Source organism: Plectropomus leopardus, unplaced genomic scaffold, assembly GCF_008729295.1.
Source record: "Plectropomus leopardus isolate mb unplaced genomic scaffold, YSFRI_Pleo_2.0 unplaced_scaffold93898, whole genome shotgun sequence".
In the NCBI taxonomy this organism is placed as follows: Eukaryota; Metazoa; Chordata; class Actinopteri; order Perciformes; family Serranidae; genus Plectropomus; species Plectropomus leopardus.
The window spans coordinates 1-773 of record NW_024703558.1 but is presented as its reverse complement, the minus strand read 5'-3'; the positions used below and the strand labels follow the sequence as shown (position 1 = coordinate 773).

The window sequence follows — 773 nt, the reverse complement described above, 5'->3', positions numbered from 1 at the left end:
GTGTAATTTGCTTTGCCCCAGATTCCAGCCCCAGCTCCCCTCCAACCACTGTCGTCAGGGCTCACGTCCATCCAGCACCATCTGCCGGTCATGTGTCCGTCCCAGCGAGCGGAGCCAGCGGTCCGGCTGCTGCTGCTCCTCCAGCTGGAGCGTCGGCTCCGTCAGAGCCAGCTGCTCCGGCCTCGCCCCCTCTGGAAACCCCTGTGAGTCCGCAAGACCCCCAGAGCTCAGCAGCTCGACTTCCCAAGGCCACCTCCCCTCCTGAGCCCGTCCCCGAGCCTCCGCGGCCCGCTCAGGTTGAAGTGACACCTCCTCCATCAACACCTCCTCCTTCTCCTGCCTCTACAACCCCACCTCCTCAGAGGGAGGTGAACTCTCACCAGGAGCCGGAGGAAAACTCTGACTCAGACGTCCAGGACGTCTGTGGAGACGATGCTGTGATCCCTGATCAGACGAGCGCAGCAAACCAGGTATCGATCGGCTCCGAGGACGCTCCTCCACCATCGTGTCCTGCTGGGCCGCGTGAGACAGACGCTCCGTCCCCAGATCGTCCCCACACAACAACGACCTCCACAGAGGTCAGACCATCACAGAGTCCCTCTCCTGCTCACATCAACTCAGATGTGACCGATGGATCCTCTTTCCTCACCCTGACCCCAAAGAGGCCTCCAGTCCAGGACACCAGCCCTCCTGTGGACGTCGAACCTGCTGCTGTCCTGCAGCCTGAGGAGACGTCTGAACCTCCTGCTGCACAGGTGAGTCCCAAAATATCA

General features: G+C 62.0%; 1 protein-coding gene across 1 annotated transcript; it reads left to right on the top strand.

Annotated features, from left to right (window-relative positions):
- Nucleotides 1–8: 8 nt before the first annotated feature.
- LOC121940768 (proline-rich receptor-like protein kinase PERK14) lies at nt 9–755 on the top strand (the record flags this gene model as incomplete). The annotated part of the gene is made up of 1 exon (XM_042483465.1): nt 9–755. A coding segment is annotated over one exon (747 nt), but the record flags the coding sequence as incomplete, so codon positions are not given.
- Nucleotides 756–773: the final 18 nt, after the last annotated feature.